A 19,316-nucleotide genomic window follows, 5' to 3' on the forward strand; every position below is an offset into this window, starting at 1 on the left:
TCGGGCTGGGGGTGGGAGGGCGGGAATGGGGGAGGACGGGAGGGGGCGGGGCGGAGGAGGGGCGGCCACGCCCACTTCCTCCCGTCACCAACGCGGGATCCGCCCCCAATTCCCTCTCCCTCCACTGGGGGGCGGGGAGAAGGAAAAAAAAAAAACCCAGATGCCACGATCCTGGGGATACTATTGGATGAGAGAAGGTCCCGTGAGATACGTGAGTGGCCAGGAACCAATCAGAAAGCGCTCTGGTCGCTAGGGCAAGCCAGGCGCCGGGGAGAGGAGGGGCCGGGAAGCGCTTCCGGGGTCGGTGAAAGATGGAGGTGGGCGACAGGAATTTCTATTTGTCCAAGTTTTTGAGGTGAGGAACCCGGGCGGACGAGGTGGGGTCCTCAGCTCTTCGGGGGGCTGCCTGGCGTCAGGACGTGGCCTTCCCTTGGCCTCCCTTCCCGCTCCCCCCCTGCACAGACTTCGGGGATCCCTTAACCCTCCTCCGCCCCCCACTTGTGAGTGAGCCCCGGAAGGGAGGGGGCCGCGGGTGGCCCAGGCAGAAGTCGAGCCCGGGGCCTGGCCCTCTTTGCAGAGCCCCGAGCTTTAGGAATGATTCTGTTTTGCGTGCACCCCCTGACACGCCGCAGCGTGGCCGACTCCCTAGACATCTCGAGGAGTGCCACTCTCCCGGGGGCCAGGCTCCCCCGTCTCTTCGGCGTGTGGGTGCCCCGTGGCACCGTGAGGTCATGCTGGTAGGGTAGGAGGGAGCCTGCCCGTAGCGTTCCCGGGAGGATAGGTCACTGGGGTAGACCCGGCGGTGACCTCCCCGGCCGTACGGGGCGGACTGGGACCGAAGATGCCCGCATGACCTCGCCAATAGCCTGACTGCCCCCTCTCTCGCTTTTTATTCCTTTTTAATTTAGCAAACAAACGTAGAAAAGGTAAATGAGGCCGTTAAGCTGCTGAGCCTCCGCCACGAAGGCTGGCCCAGGCCTAAGGGGCCTTGGCCCTGGCCCTGGCCGTGCTTGTTGCAGACGCTTCAGAAAGGTTACATTGTATCTCCCTGAGCCCTGATGGCTTCCCTTGGCGCGTGCTTTAAGGCAGGGGCCTGAGTGGGTCCTGCCTCCCTGGAGTCCGAGCTAAGGGCCAAACGCGGCAGATCCAACAACTCCACATTCAGCGTCATTATTTACTTTACAGCTGAATTCATTATTATTCTCCGAGCAAAACAGGAAACTCTAGAGATCATCAAGTCTAATCCCTTATTAAAGACAAATAAACCGAGGTCCATTGAAGTGAACCGAGGTTCCACAACTAGTACTAAGTATCTCCAGTCCTCTGTCCACTACCTAAACCATAACTAACTACTCCTGGATTGTCATTTGTGATAGATAATGTGACATTTTGGTGACTGAAGGTAATTTGTGAGTCCTAGACTCTTTAGACAACTTGGAGTTGACTAAAAAAATTTCATATATGGATCGGCCATTTTTAGTGCCAACAAAATGTGTAATAGGACTCAATTTAATAAACCTTTTCTGTAGATTGAATATCTGGCTCTCATGTTACAGTTTTGAATATATATAAATGCATATATATTTTTATGTACATAGTTTTGTGGTTAATAAAATACAGTCCTATAATATAAGAGTATTTCAGAATTCATTGTAGACTATTTTATATTTTTCCTAGCCAACAGATACTAATTATACCATTATTACTTGAGAGTGATTTTTTTTTTTAATTCACAGTGGGGTCATTTGAAAAAGTTGGTTACCACTGCTCTAGAATAATAGAAATATATCTCATAAAATACTTGTCATCTGTAAAATGAAGGAATTTGTACTCCCTAACTTTAGTTTCAGAAACAGGATTTAGTTAAATTCTCTCATTTTAAAAAATAAGAAAATTGACCTGAGTTAGCAAAATGTCATAAAAGTACAGTTAGTTTAAGAATCAAACAATTCTTAATTTTGTAAGTGATTCACTTGACAGTGTACAGAAATCTAACTTAGCCTAGAGAAAAATGAGAAGAAAGGGATAGGATGAGGGGCAATGGGTGGAGGGAAGGGGGGGGATAGGTGATAGAGGAGAGGGTACTCAGATAAAACACACTTCTGAACAGGGACAGGGTGAAAGGAGAGAGAGAATAGAATAAATGGGGGGGGGGGGATAGAGTGGTTGGACTTATGATAAAGAAGGCACCTCACCCCAGAGACAGAGCCATTGGAATCTGAACACAGGCTGAAGTACATTTTTTTTCTCTCTCTCACTATTCTTGAGGTTTCTCTTCTTCCTGGGGGGGGAGAGGGGTTTATGTTTACTCATAACAAAATTATTGTAATAATATAAAATAAATCTAGATCCTTAAAAAAATAAAAGCTATCATAAAAAAATTTGTAAGTGATTATTAAACTGGACTCTTGTGTGAGGAACTACCTTTATAGAGGCAAAGAGGTGAAAGGAGTCAAATAACAAACTAGAAATAAAATCCAGAAATTTTATGTAGTCTTCCTTCCCATAGGATTCTATTTTAGCATTGGGAGAAGGTTTTTGAACTATTGGAATAATCTTGAACCAAAAGTTAAAAATTAAGAATGTACTATATAATCTTGGGGAATGGTTTACCTTCCTAATTGTTTTGGTTAAGTTTCTGTTAAGATTCTATGTATATGGGGCGCAGTGGATAAAGCACCGGCCCTGGATTCAGGAGTACCTGGGTTCAAATCCAGTCTCAGACACTTAATAATTACCTAGCTGTGTGGCATTGGGCAAGCCACTTAACCCCATTTGCCTTGCAAAAAAAAGCAGAAAAAAAAGATTCTATGTATATACACTGATTCGTTGTTAGAAATTCACTTCTGATAATAAGCAAAATGAAAAATCTTAAGATTGACTGATTTCCTAATTACATTTCAGCTTTCCCCTTCCTCTAAAAGAAAAATCTTGATTTGACCTGAAAAATCCTCCAGCCATTATCCTGTTTCACTATGCTTTTCCACTGTCAGATTTCAAGAGGGGTCTAAATTAACTGTGTCTGTTTTCCTCATCAGAGCGGCTCAGTGGTACAGTGGATGGAATGCTAGACCTGGAATGAGGATCTAGCCTCAGACACTTACTAGCTGGGTTTACCTTGAACAAATCACTTAATTCTGTTTGTCTCAGTTTCTTCATCTTTAAAATTAGCTGAAAAAAGCAGTGGCAAACTAAAGTATCCTTGCCAAGAAAAACCCCAAATGGGATCACAAAGAGTGGATACAACAGAACAACAAAAACTTCCTCACCACTTATTCACTACTTGTTGCTTTGCAGCCTAGTTTCTATTTTCCATCAGGTTATCAAAATTACTCTCATCCAGCAACTTCTTGATTGATAAATTCAGTTCAATTTTTAATTCTTATTTCTTTCCTGTTTCTTGTCTGTGTTGTGTACTAGGGAGCATCCTGTACTTCACATCAGAAAAACTAGATGAGAATTTTGGCTCTCACATTATGTGGACTTGTGCAGGTCACCTAACCTCTTAAAAGTCTTCATTTCTTCAACCATAAACATGGGAATGCTGAGTTCATTATTGACCTTACAATTTTATAAACCATAAAGCATTGTATAAATGAGTTTTCTGCCTACTACCTCCAAAGAATAGTCTTAGCACCCTTTACTCTCTCTTTGTGATCTTATCCTCTCCATGGTTCTAATTAACTCAGCAAAAGACTTCCAAGTCTTTATCTCCAGGACCACATTTTAAATTATCTTCACTATCTATTCCAGTATGTAGTGCCAACACCTCACATTCTTTTTTTTTGATTAGTTCAAGTATGCAGTTTACATACATATTATTGAGCAAAATTAGATTGTAAACAAAAATACAGATAGCATTACAAGCATCATCAAATAACATAACTGGCCCTAGAGTTATAAGTATATTAATGGAACTGGTAAGGAAGAATCAGGGAAGAGGACTGCAGTCATTTTTTTCTTTTTAACAAACCAAAACTCTCAGTAGCATTATAATAGCAATACTTACAAGAAACATAGAAGATAGAACATTTTTACTAATTTTTTTTCAGAATCACTTAAACTTTGCATTTTGGTGAATTAGGCAGGAAAGTTAATAGTGCATGCATATTGGGCCAGCGTAAACTTCTTTTGAAAGTAAAAGGGAATAAAGTTGGCCAGATTGGGAATCTTCCTTGTTTACCTGTGCAATCCCTGCACTGTGATTTGATTCAGTGATTGGAAATGGGCATATGTTTTGCAACATGCTGCTTTATAAAGGTTGTTCACAAAAACCTGGGGGAATCTTCATTAGGTTAATATTATTTCTTCATCATCTGTATTAAGAATTATGTGTTTCGAGGCAGCTAGGTGGTGCGGTGAATAGAGCACTGGCCCTGGAGTCAGGAGGACCTGAGTTCAAATGTGACCTCAGAAACTTAATAATTACCTAGCTGAGTGGCCTTGGGCAAGCCACTTAACCCCATTGCCTTGCAGAAGCCTTAAAAAAATAAAAAGAATTGTATGTTTCCCTACCAACCACAATTATTTTGGGTTCTATGGTTTTTCTTGTTTCCACAGACTCCATTTTTTTTTAGAGAAGAATTTTCTTCATTTACCTTTTGCAACTTCTTTTACAATTGGTCATTTCTATTTTTGAAAGAGTTTTCCATTTGCCCAGTTGAGGATTTGAGAGAATTATTTTCTTTTTGCATTTGTCCATTTGAGGTTTTGCGAGAATTTTGTTTTCCCTTTTATTAAAAATTTTATTTGAGTTTTACAATTTTTCCCCCAATCTTACTTCCATCCCCCCACCCCACCACCACAGAAAGCAATCTGTCAGTCTTTACTTTGTTTCCATGTTGTACATTGATCCACATTGAGTGTGATGAGAGAGGAATCATATCCTTAAGGAAGAAACAAAAAGTATAAGAGGTAACAAGATCAGACAATAAGGTATCTGGGTTTTTAGGGGGTTTTTTCCTAAATTAAAGGGAATTGTCTTTGAACTTTTGTTCAAACTCCATGGTTCTTTATCTCCATTGCAGACAGCCAAATTGTCCTTGATTGTTGCACTGATGGAATGAGTAAGTCCATCAAGGTTGATCATCACCCCCATGTTGCTATTAGGGTGTACAGTGTTTTTCTGGCTCTGCCCATCTCACTCAGCATCAGTTCATGCAAATCCCTCCAGGCTTCCCTGAATTCCCATCCCTCCTGGTTTCTAAGAGAACAATAGTGTTCCATGACATACATATACCACAGTTTGCTAAACCATTCCCCAGTTGAAGGACATTTACTTGATTTCCAATTCTTTGCCACCACAAACAGGGCTGCTATGAATATTTTTGTACAAGTGATGTTTTTACTCTTTTCCATCATCTCTTCAGGGTATAGACCCAGTAGTGGTATTTCTGGATCAAAGGGTATGCACATTTTTGTTGCCCTTTGGGCATAGTTCCAAATTGAGAGAATTTTCTTTTGGCATTTCTCCAGTTATATTTTTCAAGGATTTTTTCTTGCTGCAAGGTGTTAATTTTCTCTTGAGTTTCTTTTCCCAGTTTTTCCAATTGATTTTTAAACTCCTTGATTTCTTCAAGGAAATCTTTCTGGGCTGGAGACCAAATCATATTCTCAGAGGTTCTAGATCTCTCTGAGTAAGAGTCTGTCTTGAAGGTACTTTTCTATGGACCCCCCCCCCCCTTTCCACTGACCTTTCTTCATTTTCCTTGTGATGGGGGAAGGGCTGGTTCATAGAGGTTTGGTGTTGAGATCCCTACTTTATTCACTGGGTTTAATAACTCCAAGGGGGCTGGCAAGTAGGGGGCTGCTAGTTGCTTTCTCTGGAGTGTCTGTGACCTTGATTTGAGACCCTCTCCCTAGACCTGGAGGGGTTTGGGTGATGCTGCTGGATACTATTATCCTTGAACAGTGTGAGCTAGGCTCTGGAGTGAAGCAGTTCAGCTGAGGGAGTTCTGCTGCTCACACCTGAGCCTGGGGGAGGAGGTGGGAGGGCTGATAGTGTGTCTGTTTTGGGAAGAGGACTCCACTGAAATGAAAGTATGGAGTCTGCAGGTCTCCACCTAGCAGAGCAAAGCTGAGCTGATCGATGTCCAGCCGTACTCCGTTAACTCTCTGTGCTGGAACTTGCCCTCCAGCCCACCTAGGGCTCCTCAGACCACCAAAATCTCCACAGTCAGGGTTGGTACTCAGACCCACCTCTCCCACAGCCAGAGCATCTGTGGCTGATCTTAGGTTAGCCCTGAGTCTCACCCCACCACCCCAGGTTGATTCTCTGCTCTCTGCCTGGCTCCCTCATGCTCCCTGGAGACAGACCTTGTTGGTAAATGTTCTCCTAGCTTTTTTTTCTGAGTTTTGTTGATTGAATTTCTGTTAAGAGGTTTATTTCAAATTATTTCTGAGGGAAAACCAGGAGACCTTAGCACAGTGCCTGGCTTCTCTCTACCATCTTGGCTGGAAGTCTCTGTAGTTTTTTTGTTTGTTTTGGTTTTTGGTTTTTTTAGGTTTTTGCAAGGCAAATGGAGTTAAGTGGCTTGCCCAAGGCCACACAGCTAGGTAATTATTAAGTGTCTGTGGTCGGATTTGAACTCAGGTACTCCCAACTCCAGGGCCTGTGCTCTATCCACTGCGCAACCTAGCCACCCCCTAGTTTTTCTTTATAATCCAAAGTGGCCACAGAGGATGTTCTGGAAAACAGCACAGTAAAATCCTCAACCAACCAACCAACCAGACCTTTGAAACCCAATCTGTTTCAAAAGCACACAGTATCAGTGGCACATTCTTTCCCCTTGATGAAAAAACTGTTTTCTTTTAAAATGCTTATAAACCAATGGAGTCTTTAGTTTACATTTTGTATATACCTTATTGTTTGTTGCTGTCTGGCTCTTAGTTACCATTATACCTTTCTAGTAAGGTGATATAAATATTGTATAAGATATACTGTGTATCCTCTTTCTCTTTCAAAATTGTTCAAAAATTGGCTTAACATTATTCAAAGTGCCCAAGTATCCAGACAGTAGTAAGTGGGCTATATTAAGCTCTGGATATGATTTATCCCATAAGAGGGAAAAAAAATTGTGCCCAGTTATGAGTAGAAATGTTATAAAGGACACCAGTTATTATAGAATAACTTGCAAGGATTCTGGGAGACTCGTGTTTCTTTTAAACAGTATCATTTGATGGTTTTTGATAAATTGCCACTACCCATTTATCCAAAAAGTCTCAAGTTTTCAGAAAATGTTATAGAATTATGTTTGTATTTTATATTCACTATAAATAAAGAATGTGAATACACAGGTATGCACTTTAAAGCAAAATTTTGTAGCAAACACAAAACCTTAGATTTGATCTTATGGTTTATTCTGTGGTCTTTTAAAACTTCATTTCACAGAATGTGGTAACTAAGATCCACGTGAAGCATTTTGGCTCATGAAATATTAAATCTAATTGCATTGGGGCATCAAGATGGCACAATGGTAGAGCACCACCTCTGGAAATCAGAAGGACCTGAGTTCAAATTTGGCCTCAGACACTTAATTACCTAGCTGTGTGACTTTGGACAAACCACTTAACCCCATTGCCATGCAACAACCAAAAAAAAAAAGAAAGAAAAATTAACATCATTATTATGAAACCTGGCTTCTGCTGATAACTTAGTCACAGGTAGTTCAATCAGCTCCAGAGTGGACTGTTTCAGTGATAAATATCTTGCCCTCCTCTACATGTATAATTGTGCTAGAGGTCCTATCTTCTTTCCAGTTACCCAGACTTAAAAACTTGAATCATCATCGAATTTTTCCTTTCTCCCACACACATTTCTAATTCATTTAACCAGTTCTGCCATAGCAATTTTCTGTAATCTGTCCTTTTGTATTCACTACCCCCATTCAGATCTTCTACCACTAGTCTGGAGCTAATTGATGAAGATTTTTGTAGTTCTCTATCTGTATTTTTTTTCCATTTTTATTTTCTGTTTTTGATGATTTAACATTTTTTAAATAGTAATTTATTTAAAAGAGTCTATATTATAAAAGGATAAGTAGAAATACATAGTTGTCTAATTTAATAAAGGCTTATATTTAGTGAGATAGAAGGTATTGAACTGTATCATGACAAAAGCTGCCCCCCTTCCCAGGCACTAATTTAGCTCTTCTGATGACTTGAAACCTTACAGTCCTCTGGTTCTCCAGGTTCTCTAACAGTTCCTTTTGTCTCTAACTCACCCCACATTTTCTTCATAGCCTCTTAAGGCAAGTGTTCCCCTAAATGTTTGAATAATTCCCAAAATTTTGTGATGATCCTTTTCCCTCTCCAGCTTTCTCTTTACCAATAATCACTTATATTTGCATAGCTATATTTCCACAAATCAGCCTGTGTTTGAAACTTTAAGATATCTTTGTTTGTCCCACTGGAACTTACCTTTTAGATTCTCCTTCAAGTTTATTGTCATTATTTACTTGTTCCTGCTCTGAATCTCACTGGTAGTCAGCTTTCCAGGGCCTACTATGTACATTGTGATCATTTCTGAAGATACAAAGTTTAGATCAAATGGTCCCTGCCTTGCAGGAACTTAGTTCCATTCCAGCAAGGGTAAAGCTGTTGCACAAAAAATGATACTGCACACTAACACAATTGCATCAGAAATGCACATCTTAAGAATTATGTGAAGTCTGAAACTGTAGTGTTAGATACTTATATAACTCTCATCTCAAATCAATTCAAAGTCTTGTCAGATCACCCAAATCTCCTACATTCCCTTATTTGACCCTTATTTATCCCTCTGCTAGATTATAAGTAAAATCCCTTAAAGCAGGGACTGTTTTATCCAAATTTCATTTCTCTAGCAATTAGCACAGTGTTCAGAGTAGATACCTATTAATTGTTGAATTTAGTGGACTTTGTAATAACTCCTAATGGATTTTCTGATTTCTTTTCTCAAATTCTCCCCCCCCCCCCCCCCCCCCCCCCCGTTTATACTGCTTTAGTCAGCTGCAAAAAATCATCTTTCTAATTCATAGAATGCATCTGTACTCAAAACCACTGCTTCTACATTCCTCATGAGAAGAATTCCACCTAGCCGCCCCTTGCTCAGATTTCTTATAATACTTTATCCAGACTTCCCTTTTGTCCTATTTAAATTCTCCCATCTATGTGTGTGTGTTTGTGTGTGTGTGTGTGTGTGTGTGTGTGTGTTTGTTTTGTTGCCTATTAAGATTATAAATGATTACTTCCGGCCAAGATGGAGGAGAGAAGACAGGCACAGTTCTAAAGTCTCCTGATCTTTCCCCATCTATCATATGAAACAAACCTCTTAAAAGAAATCCGGGGGCGGCTAGGTGGCACAGTGGATAAAGCACCGGCCCTGGAGTCAGGAGTACCTGAGTTCAAATCTGGCCTCAGGCACTTAATAATTACCTAGCTGTGTGGCCTTGGGCAAGCCACTTAACCACATTTGCCTTGCAAAACCCCCTCCCAAAAAAGACAGAAAAAAAAAAGAAATCTGACCCACAAAACCCAGAAAGAAAAGCCAGGAGAAAGAACATCTACCTCAGAATTTGTCTCCCCCAGCAGCACTGGATGAATTCAGGCGGGTGAGTCTGGGCTCAGAAGATTATAAATGATTTGAGATCATGAACTGTGGGGTTATTTCTAGCACCCAACGTAATGCCTTGTACACATTAGGAATTTATCAAATATTTATTGAACTGATGGCTTAATTTGATCTTTTTCCTTCTCATTTCAGACTTTTTAACTCCTTCCTCCTTCCTGGGCTGATTATAAGTGGATTTTTATTTATCCTTTTGATCGCCACCCTTGTGAGAATTAGAATGTCGCTCCAGAAAAAGAAAAAAGCCATGTCAACCTACAGAAATAAAAAAAATCAGAAAGTGGTTGCCTTTTTTCATCCATACTGCAATGCTGGTGGTGGAGGAGAGAGAGTTTTATGGTGTGCCCTAAGGGCTCTGCAGAAAAAGTAGGTACGCAACATCTTTCTGAGGCAAATATCTGCATTGTGACCTTTTCTTTATTAAAAATTATAACCTTTCCTTGTTCTCCACTCAGAATCTTCTCTGATACCACCTGCTTTAGAATGCCCTTGGAGTGCTCTCTCTAGAATTCTTTTCTCTCAGACATACCATCACTTTCATCATGCCATTAAATTTTAGTTTGGTATTACTAGAAGACATCACCATATCATGTGGTACTTCCACAAGAATAAACAGTGAACTCGGGGAATATATACAGTGGTTAGCTTGGGGCTTTGTAGGTTTTTCCTCTTCAGACGTATGATTTCATTGTGAATGAAATGAAATCACAAGGTAATGAGATCACCTGGGGCTTGGGGAAGTCAGACAGAGAAGTCATAAGTACTCCAGCCAGATCAAAAAATGAGGAAAAACATCATTTAACATGGAATTGACCCCTAGTTAACAACCTTTTCTCCCAAAGTTGCAAACTCCTTTAAACAGAGATCATGTTTTCCTGTTGCACTGAATAGTCAGGAAAATAAATTTCACTTATTTCTGAACAATAATTACAAACACCCAAAACATCAAAAAGTCACTATTGTGTCCTTTTGTGGAAAAGAATAGCAAAAAATATTTAACAGGCTGAAACAATAAACTGAATAGAAGATAAAATGTAATAGTAATAAAGTTCTATATCTTTATTTAAAAATCCAACTGCAGAGATAGGAGATTTGAAAATGATGTAGTTAGGTATGAGTAATATGGGCCTGGCTGTTTGCATTAATACAAGCAAAGTGGTGGGGGAGTGGAGAGGAATTCTGCTAGGGTTCTATTCTGATCAATCCCCATCTGGAATACTGTGTGCAATGTGTACTACCTATATTAGGACAAACATAGACTGTTGGATGTGCAGATGAGGGCAGCCTAGATGGTGGTGGAAACAGACTATGTTATAAAAGGATTGGGTGGAAGGAGACAAGCATTTCATATCTTCAAGTATTCTAAAGACTGTAGAGATTAAACTTACTTGGGGCAGCTGGGTGGCCCAGTGGATAGAGCACTGACCCTGGAATCAGGAGGATCTGAGTTCAAATCTGACCTCAGACACTTAATAATTATCTAGCTGTGTGACCTTGGGTGAGTCACTTAACCCCATTGCCTTGTAAAATTCTCCCCCCGGCCCAAAAAAAGATTAAACTTAATTTCTGTTGGCCTGTGAGACCTAGGAGAAGTTGTTGGAAGTTAGAAGCAGATTTTATTTTCAAATGAGAAAAACTTACTATAAATTGAGTTGCCCTAAAAGAGAATGGACTAGGGGGCGGCTAGGTGGCACAGTGGAGAGAGCACCGGCCCTGGAGTCAGGAGTACCTGAGTTCAAATTCAACCTCAGACACTTAATTACCTAGCTGTGTGGCCTTGGGCAAGCTACTTAACCACATTTGCCTTTCAAAATCCTAAAGAGAGAGAGAGAGAAAGAATGGACTATCTGAGGAGAAAATAGATTATTCCTAGAGGACTGGAAACAGAATTCTCATGACCATTTGTACATTGATATTATATGTATATATATATATATATATTAGCTTTTACAAGGCAACAGGGTTAAGTGGCTTGCCCAAGGCCACACAGTCTGAGGCCGAATTTGAACTCAGGTACTCCTGACTCCAGGGCCGGTGCTCTCTCCACTGTGCCACCTAGCTAACCCTGTCCATGATATTGTAGAATGGATTCCCTTGCTTCAAATTTAGGGGAGACTAAACACCTGGGATCCTTTCCAGCCCTAAGATTCTATGATTCTAAAGTAATCCCATCTAATTACACGACTTAGGATCTGAGCAGACCTATAAAGGAAAGTCTTAGTGTTGTTTTAAAAAGTGAACATTTCTCTTATTTGCAAAGTTCTAAACAAGAAGATACAAAGAAAAACACTTAATAATTACCTAGCTGTGTGGCCTTGGGCAAGCCACTTAACCCCATTTGCCTTGAAAAAAGAAACCTTAAAAAAAAAGATACAAAGAAATAGTTCTCTATTTTTAAAAGAATTTATGGCATATTTATGAATATTCTGTATATATTAAATGAAATGACAGCATTCATCAAAAAAAATTTAACTGCTGTTAAAATCTGGATCAGGAGACAAAGGATAAAGGAAGAAACTAAATTGAATCTATCAGTGATATTAGATAATTTTTAAGAACCTGAGGACTATTACGTAGCCTAAAAAGAACCCACTGTATCATTAAAAACAAAAATTTCCCATAACATTTGCCAGTTTTAAATTAAATGATATTTTTTTAGGTATCATGAAGCAGCTTATGTTGTTTATACTGGTGATGAGAATGTCACTGATGAACAAATCCTAGCTGATGCTCTCAGAAGATTCAACATCAAATTAGATCATCCAGTGAAGTTTGTGTTTTTAAGAAAACTCTACCTGGTGGAAGCATCACTCTATCCTCACTTTACTTTGTTGGGTCAGAGCCTTGGCTCCATTTTTCTTGGCTGGGAAGCTCTTTGGAAGTGCGTGCCTGATATTTACATTGACTCAATGGGTTATGCTTTCACACTACCACTATTTAAATATTTAGGTGGCTGCAAAGTTGGATCCTATGTCCATTATCCCACCATCAGTACTGATATGCTCTCTGTTGTGAGAAATAAAAATGCTAAGTTTAACAATGCAAGCTTTATTTCAGAAAATTCTTTTCTCAGCCAAGTGAAGCTCATCTACTATTATTTTTTTGCTATTATTTATGGATTAGTTGGATCCTGCAGTGATTTGGTCATGGTCAATTCTACCTGGACTCTAAACCATATTCTGGCCCTCTGGAAGGTCCAAAGTTGTTGTAGAATTGTTTATCCCCCTTGTGATGTGAACACATTTCTGGACATTCCTTTACATGAAAAGCAGATGACCTCAGAAGCTACAATAGTGTCTATTGGCCAATTCAGACCTGAAAAGAACCATTCTTTGCAGATCAAAGCCTTTGCAAAGTTGCTGGAAGAGATGGCTACAAAGAATGCTCCTTCACTTAAACTCATCCTCATTGGAGGATGTCGTAACAGAGATGACGAAAATCGGGTAAAGGAACTTAAAAAGCTTTGTGAAGCCCTAGGAGTTCAAGACAATGTGGAGTTTCAAATCAATGTTCCATTTGAAGAATTCAAGTATTATTTGTCGAAAGCAACAATTGGCCTTCATACTATGTGGAATGAGCACTTTGGGATTGGTAAGTTTTGTCCTTAACTTCAAAGACTTTTCTTAGTACCTTAATAACCACTATTTAAATTTTGGTTAATAATAGATTGGAACTTTGCTCTCACATAACCCTCAAGACTACCCTAAAAAGATGTGATTCTTAGTTCTTTGGCTTCATCATTTACTAAACCCCAATTCATTCTGTACTTTTGCTCTTATATTTACCTTTCTTGGAATGCTTCTCAATGAAACCAGAGAATTTTAACCTATTTGTTATCATGAAGCCACTTCTATTGAAATTCAAATTTAGGAACTTGAAGAATTCTTGACCTACATGGTTTTAGGAATTCTGAGATAGACTTGCCTTGTATTGAATCCTGCTCCCCCTTTTAGTGGGACTCCAGGTTATTTTTTATTTACATAGTACCTGTCACTGAAATCATGTTAACTGAAACTAATTTCCTATTCCATTTAATTCAGTATTGCCCTTTTACACCAAATAATGCACTAGTTCATACACATAAAAAAATATCCTATCAGATACTGCTGAGGAAAATAGGGATAACTGAAAAATCAAAAAAATGAACCCATGATAAAAAAGGAAGAAACAACTTAGAATTCAAGAAAACTACTAGAAAGTTTATTTTTAAGTCTAAAATGTTTGTTTCTTTTTAAATTTTTAATATCTCATTCAAAAGCTAATTTACATATGCACAAATAATCATCAATAATTAACTCAGTTCCTTATCAGTTTATAAACTGGGAGTACTGAATTTATAAATGGTCTCTGGTGACCTCTGTTTTTTGTTGGTCACATGTAGGAAATTAAAATGTGATACTGTGAACCCTAAACTTATAAGAACCTTAAAATATAGGGTTAAAATAACATAACAGAAAAAGAAATATATGAGTTAGACACAGAATTTTATTCTCTGGGATTTACCATTTACCTGTAGGTGGAGGCCATTCTAGTAATGGCCATAACTAGCTGAGGGAGATCAGAAAACTTAGAAAATAACCAGGGGAGGGAAACAGAATATACTTAATAAGAGTAGATAAAATCTTATACTTGCCTGGAGACAATTCTAGTATTTGATTTCTAAGAAAGATCTGCAATGCTATTTTTGCCTGAGGGAGAGCTGGGCCAAGTGACCCAGTACTCTTTTCAAATTATAAAGAACAATCTTTTCAGGACTAAGGACTAAGGAAAGCTGGACCAATTTTCTTTTCAAGGAGGCCACATTCCATTCCTCACAATCTCTAAGAGACATCTACCTTTGACTAGATGACCATTTACAACTGTAAAAACTTAAAGTAATTATTATACTTTGACAATTACTTTGGTAATAATTTTCTTTGTTGATTTTTTTATATATATTCTATAGGGATTGTGGAATGTATGGCTGCTGGAACAATTATTCTGGCTCACAACTCAGGAGGCCCAAAGCTTGATATTGTCGTACCTTATGAAGGTAACATAACTGGATTCCTGGCAGAAAGCGAAGAAGATTATGCTGAAACTATGGCTCATATCCTTTTTATGTCTCCTGAAGAGAGGCTTCAAATAAGGAAGAATGCTCGGCAGTCTGTGAGCAGATTTTCTGATGAAGAATTTGAAGTGGCATTTCTATCAGCTATGGAGAAGTTATTTATGGTCTCTAAGTAAATATGATTTAATGTATTTGTATGTAAATATTTTTCTAAAGTTTCATTCCATAAAATCACGCCAAGCAATGTCCTCAGGTATATTTACTATCATAGATATTTATTTGAGTTTGGAAAGAAGAGAAAATTTATCTAAATTAAAGTACATATCCTTTTATTTTAAATAAAATGTCTTAGGAGAGAAAATCTAAAATTTTTGGCTTACTTTCTGGCCAAAAATTTTACATTTTCCTTAGAAAATTTTGTTTCAAAAATGTACCAAGAAGAAATCATTTCAATAGCTAAAATTCACTGGCAGTTTTGGTATAATAAGCATTTAACATATTTCCTAATTCATTACCCTTCAGCACACACATACATACATAATAGAGTTGGTTTGACTGCCTGATTCTTGATCAGTGATATGTGTGTGTGTGTGTGTGTGTGTGTGTGTGTGTGTGTGTGTGTGTATAACTATAGAATTGAGTTGGAAGGAACCTTAGCTACCATTTAGTCCTACCCTTAAATAAAAAAGAGTGCTCTACTACAGTGGTATAAACCTTAAATAGAGGGGCAGCTAGGTGGCGCAGTGGCTAGAGTACCGGCCCTGGAGCCAGGACCTGAGTTCAAATGGGGCCTCAGACACTTAATAATTACCTAGCTGTGTGGCCTTGGGCAAGCCACTCAACCCCATTTGCCTTGCAAAAGCCTAAAAAAAAACTTAAATAGAAATGGATCCCTGAGGCCAATATTGACTTAGACAACTACAAATTATTATTATCCACCTCAAATTGCACAGCTCCTAGTTACATTCTAATCAGGGTCTTTCCTCTGCTTTACACCATAACTTCAATGATGATGAAAGTGCTGCTTAAAGGCCTCCTCTGGGAGAAGAACCCACTCCCTCCCAAGGCATCTTCAGAGAGCTTTAGTTGGGAGGGAGGTTTTCTGGATGTCAAGCCAAGTCTGCCTCTTTGTAGCTGCCAACCATCACTCTGTTTCTCTTCTCTCTCTCCCACAAAACAGCCCTCACTGCCCTTGGAAAGAGCTCTCCTTTCCCTTCCATCTTCTCCAGGTTTAACTTCTCCAGGGCCTCCTGTGGCTCCTTACAGAATCTGTTCTCCAGACCTTGCTCCATCTTGTCTACTCTCCTCTCTGTCAGGGCTTCTTCCCCAGCTGTCCTCAACCCCTCTGGCAGGCTGGTGAAGCTTATAGAATCACGCTTTTAAATTGATAAAACACAGAGGATTACCAAGGAAATGGATTATATTGAAATAGTCATCCATTTTTTTAAATAGTCATGTGTCCTGGCCAAGGTAGAATAAAGGGAAGAAGGGAAAGGAATCAGCATGTATTACTCAAGTGCTCTGCACCAGCTAGACCAGTCTGAATTCTCTCAACAACACTGGGAAGTAGCTGCTAACATAATCCCTGTTTTATAGTTGAAGAAACTGAGGCAGCCAGTAGTTGTGACTTTCCCAGGGTCATACAAAGAAAAAGTGCCCAATGCTGGATTTGAACTCTGGTTTGTCACCTTAATCCAGAAAGCTTTACCTACCAATGTAAGCCAATCACATCACACTATGAACTATATTGCATCCTCAGCCCACTAAAATACTGAGATCTTTTTGATACAAACTGCTTTTAACCATATGTCCCGCCTTACCACATCTATTCTCAAAGGAAAACTCAAGTGCAACATGAGTCTGCATTTTTCCCTGTTGAGTTTCATTTGATTAGATTCATCCCAGGGCTCTACCCTGTCAAAATGTTGATCACCAGAGAGTTAATAACTGGAATACTAGAGATCTCCTGCCAAGAAGACATTGAACCAATAGCAACTCAAGAGAGTCAGGCCATTCAAACAATCCTTTTTTATCACTACTGCCTGAAAATCTTCCCAAGGAAACCATTTGTTGGACTGCAGGCAATGTCCTGGAAGTATTAGACTTAGCACTCCAGCCCCAGGGCCACTGCTACCTTGCTGGGCAAATGACTCACCTGGACCATCTTTTCCTGGTAGACTTCAGCCAGGCTTCACATTAATTCCTACTCCCCCAGAAATGCACTGCACTTCCCCTCTTTCCTGTTCTGGAATTGTAAATCAATGTTGCTGTTTTCTCTGGAAAGATCAGCTAATGGGGGGAAAGAAACAGGACCCTACATTCTAGTTCTAGATCTATTATCTCTTTGCTCTCTTTAGACCTGAGATTCCTCATTTGAAAGAACTCATCTAAATAATCACCAGTCTCTTTTCCAACTTTAGGCTTTAAGATTGTCCTTTTCTAATTCGCATATCATCTCCAAAAAGGTGTTCCAAAAATTATCTTTAGTGTGTTATAACACTGGGTTTTTCATACCCCTTTGTCAGTTTACAATTCTACCCCTAAAACATAATACAAGTCCTTTGGGGTCTTAAGGTGATGTCAAGACCTCACCAGTTTCGGTGTCTTCCAACAGCAGGGATTCAAGTCCAAACAACCTCTCCCTTGTTTTTCAGAAGGGGACTAAGATAGAAAGGTTTACAGCAGTATACTACACTGTACAATACCCTCACATCACAATCTGTCATGCTGGAAGGTAAGATTCAGGTTAAAAATGTTTTTAAGAAGGTTAAACTTTAAGGTGGAGGTAGCAGTTTTCATAGTCATAGGAAGCTAATTGTCCAAATGTGACTGGCAACAGATGGTTTGATCCATAGAGGACTAGATGGAAGATGAAGTTTGAGATAGGAAAAAAATCAAGGTAGAGATCTATGTAAAGTAGAAATAATTAAGGGAAAAACTAGATCCCATTTTGTCCCATTGGCTATTTTTTAACCATAAAGTCAATAGTTTGTCTCTTTAACTTAACCTCTTTAACTTTACCAAGGTAAAAAGCAAGGAAGTAAACTAGAATTGGGGGGGGTAAAAAAAAAGGAAATCACTTGAGTTTGTACAAAAATAACATCAAGAAAATGTATATGCCTTCCTCCAATGAGTTTCTTGGAACATAAAATAGTCATAAATACTGGCTTTTGTAAGTTCTCTATGAACAACCTAAATATAGTCAAACCTTAACATTTACACATTTAATTTCTGTGACCTCTAGCATTCCTGTGATTTTATTAGTAATCTCATTTTTACATTTAAATTGGCAGCCTTGCATATGTGTAGCAATGTGCAGTAAAGAAAAAAATGAGACACAATGTGCACAAGTGAAGCATTGGGTATCCAATTAGGTATTTCACTGGTCTTTTTCATCCTGCCAATTGTGTAGTCATGCACATTTTCATTATCTGCCTTTAAAATTCAAGTTTTGTGAGCCAATTCTGTCTCCAACCATATTGCAAGTTCTTTGGACTCTTAAGGTGATGCCAAGACCTCACCAGGCTCTGTGACTAAAGTCCCAACAACTTCTCCCTTGGTTTTCAAAAGGTGGCTAAGTAGAGGTTTACAACAATATAGTATATCATACAAGGCTCTCATGCCACCATTTAACAAAATGGAAAGTAAGATTCAGGTTTCAGATGTTTTTGTTTTAAGAATTTTATATGCTGCACAGTATGTTACTGTAGATTTGTCATGAAAAGTGAATATTGTGAAATCAATTTTTTTTTTAAATTTAGTTGTTAGCACAAAAGATCACAAAATTCTAGAGAATTACTAGGGAGAAAAATATTTAGCATGTTAACAATTTTAATTTGTGAACTACATTTTCTGGCTTATTTCATGATTATTGAATTAGAAAAGTACATATCAAAATTAATATTTTTTATAAAAAATTGTATGCAGAAAAGTACATTTTCAGTATTCTGTAGCTCTTATTTCTAAATATGAACAAAGTAAGTTCTTTATTCTTTATAGTTTTCTGCAGCTTCTACCTGTAAAGGTAATTTTTAAAAGAATTTTTTTTTTTTAGGTTTTTGCAAGGCAATGGGGTTAAGTGGCTTGCCCAAGGCCACACAGCTAGGTAATTATTAAGCGTCTGAGGCCGGATTTGAGCTCAGGTACTCCTGACTCCAGGGCCAGTACTCTATCCACTGTGCCACTGTGCCACCTAACTGCCCCCAAGAATTTGAATTCTTATTTAAAAGAATTCCAAGATCAGGAAATAAGAGAAATGAAAGCATGTTTTTTGTTTTGTTTTGTTTTGTTTATGAAGGATTTGTTACTGTCCACTCATATCTAATTCTTTGTGACCCAATATGGGATTTTCTCGGCAATGATACAGCAGTGGTTGGCCATTTCCTTTTCCAGTGAATTAAGACAACAGAAGTTAACTGACTTGCCCAGAGTATCAGAGATAATGAATGTCTGAGGTAAGATTTGAACTTAAGTGTTCCTAACTCCATGCCAACTGTTCTGGTCACTGTGCTACCCAGCTGTCTTTTTTAAAGGACAGGGCAAAATAAAAATGTGCCTATCAAAAATGTATAGGGTGGGGCAGCTAGGTGGCACAGTGGATAAAGCACCAGCCTTGGAGTCAGGGGTACCTGAGCTCAAATCCGGCCTCAAATGCTTAAT

General features: G+C 39.0%; 1 protein-coding gene across 1 annotated transcript; it reads left to right on the forward strand.

Moving 5' to 3' along the window:
- The first annotated feature begins 267 nt into the window (after window positions 1–267).
- On the forward strand, window positions 268–18,529 carry ALG11 (ALG11 alpha-1,2-mannosyltransferase). Its single transcript, XM_074217196.1, has 4 exons — window positions 268–355; window positions 9,743–9,973; window positions 12,267–13,198; window positions 14,553–18,529. Exons 1-4 carry the CDS (start codon window positions 312–314, stop codon window positions 14,831–14,833), a joined length of 1,488 nt encoding a protein of 495 aa, XP_074073297.1. The 5' UTR covers window positions 268–311; the 3' UTR covers window positions 14,834–18,529.
- The last annotated feature ends 787 nt before the right edge of the window (window positions 18,530–19,316 follow it).

The sequence above is a fragment of the Macrotis lagotis genome, chromosome 1 (assembly GCF_037893015.1).
Source record: "Macrotis lagotis isolate mMagLag1 chromosome 1, bilby.v1.9.chrom.fasta, whole genome shotgun sequence".
NCBI classification, from domain to species: Eukaryota; Metazoa; Chordata; class Mammalia; order Peramelemorphia; family Peramelidae; genus Macrotis; species Macrotis lagotis.

What these genes read in the sequence shown, in the direction of transcription:
- ALG11 (XM_074217196.1), top strand. Translation starts at nt 312, where the DNA reads ATGGAGGTGGGCGACAGGAATTTCTATTTGTCCAAGTTTTTGAG. An exon ending in CTAAGGGCTCTGCAGAAAAA is followed by an intron (nt 9,974 to 12,266) that starts GTAGGTACGCAA and finishes ATATTTTTTTAG; the next exon opens with GTATCATGAAGCAGCTTATG. An exon ending in GAATGAGCACTTTGGGATTG is followed by an intron (nt 13,199 to 14,552) that starts GTAAGTTTTGTC and finishes TATATTCTATAG; the next exon opens with GGATTGTGGAATGTATGGCT.